Source organism: Aureococcus anophagefferens (assembly GCF_000186865.1).
Source record: "Aureococcus anophagefferens unplaced genomic scaffold AURANscaffold_922, whole genome shotgun sequence".
NCBI lineage: Eukaryota > Pelagophyceae > Pelagomonadales > Pelagomonadaceae > Aureococcus > Aureococcus anophagefferens.
Window position 1 is genome coordinate 2,799 of NW_008706157.1, and position 1,097 is coordinate 3,895.

A 1,097-nucleotide genomic window follows, 5' to 3' on the forward strand; every position below is an offset into this window, starting at 1 on the left:
GGGGGGGGGTCGCGGCGGGCGCGCGCGCCGGGCGGGCTCAGCTCCAGATGCGGAAGGTGCAGTCCGTCGACGTGGAGACGAGGAGCGTGTCCGCGGGGTCGAAGGCGACGCACTGGACGGCGTCCTCGTGGCCGCGGCCGCTCCAGCACTGCTGGCTCAGGTCCTCGGTGGAGTAGCCCCGCAGCAGGCCGTCGTCGGAGGCGCAGACGATGCGCGTCGCGGACCGGTCGAAGCCGACCTTGTTGCACGGGTGCTGGCTGACCTGGATCGTGCCGATCTCCGTGACCGTGCGCACGTCCCAGAGCTTGATGGCCCCGTCGGCGTCGCAGGACGCGATGACGTCGCCCCGGTTGTTGATGGCGACGGAGTTGCACGCCTGGGCAGGACAAGAGTGCGAAATTTCCAACTTCAAAGGCTCCTCTCTCGGCCGGTTTCCACTCGTTTCGGCTGATTTTTGGACGAGCGATCATCTCTCGGAACGGTCTCGAAGCGTGGATGCTTTTTCTAGAACGCGCGCGCGCGGAACACTCACGTTGAAGCGACGTTGAATCACCCTTGTCCTGCCCCGTTGCACGCGTTCGTGTGGCCGTAGAACGTCTGGACGCAGAGCGCGGACCGCGCGTCCCAGATGGACACGGTCTTGTCGCCGGAGGCCGTGCAGATGTTGTTCGAGTAGGGCTGCCAGCAGCACGAGTTGACGCTGTCGACGTGGCCCCGGAACGTCATGCGGCAGCGGAGCGAGCTCAGGTCCCAGAGCCGCGTCGTGTGGTCCATGGAGCAGGACGCCAAAAAGTCGCCCGTGTGGTGGAAGGCGCAGTCCCAGACGGCCTGCGTGTGGTCCGTGAACGTCGTCGCGCAGGACGCGCCCGCGAAGTCCCAGACCTTGACCGTCTTGTCGCCCGACGACGTCGCGAGGTGCGTGCCCGCGGGGTGGAAGTCGACGCCCGCGACCCAGTCCCGGTGGCCCTCGCCGGACATGACGAGGTCGCAGTTCGGCACGCTCCAGAGCTTCCAGGTCATGTCGTCGGACACCGTCGCTAAAATGGGCTTGTGCGGGTGGAACGCGGCCGCGGCGACGCTGTTGAGGGGATCCTCAG

The 1,097-nt window shown here is 67.0% G+C and overlaps 1 protein-coding gene across 1 annotated transcript; it reads right to left on the reverse strand.

Moving 5' to 3' along the window:
• Positions 1–37: 37 nt before the first annotated feature.
• Positions 38–1,077, reverse strand: AURANDRAFT_35462 (hypothetical protein; the record flags this gene model as incomplete). Its single annotated transcript, XM_009044848.1, has 3 exons — positions 38–376; position 527; positions 575–1,077. Coding segments are annotated over 3 exons (843 nt in total), but the record flags the coding sequence as incomplete, so codon positions are not given.
• Positions 1,078–1,097: the final 20 nt, after the last annotated feature.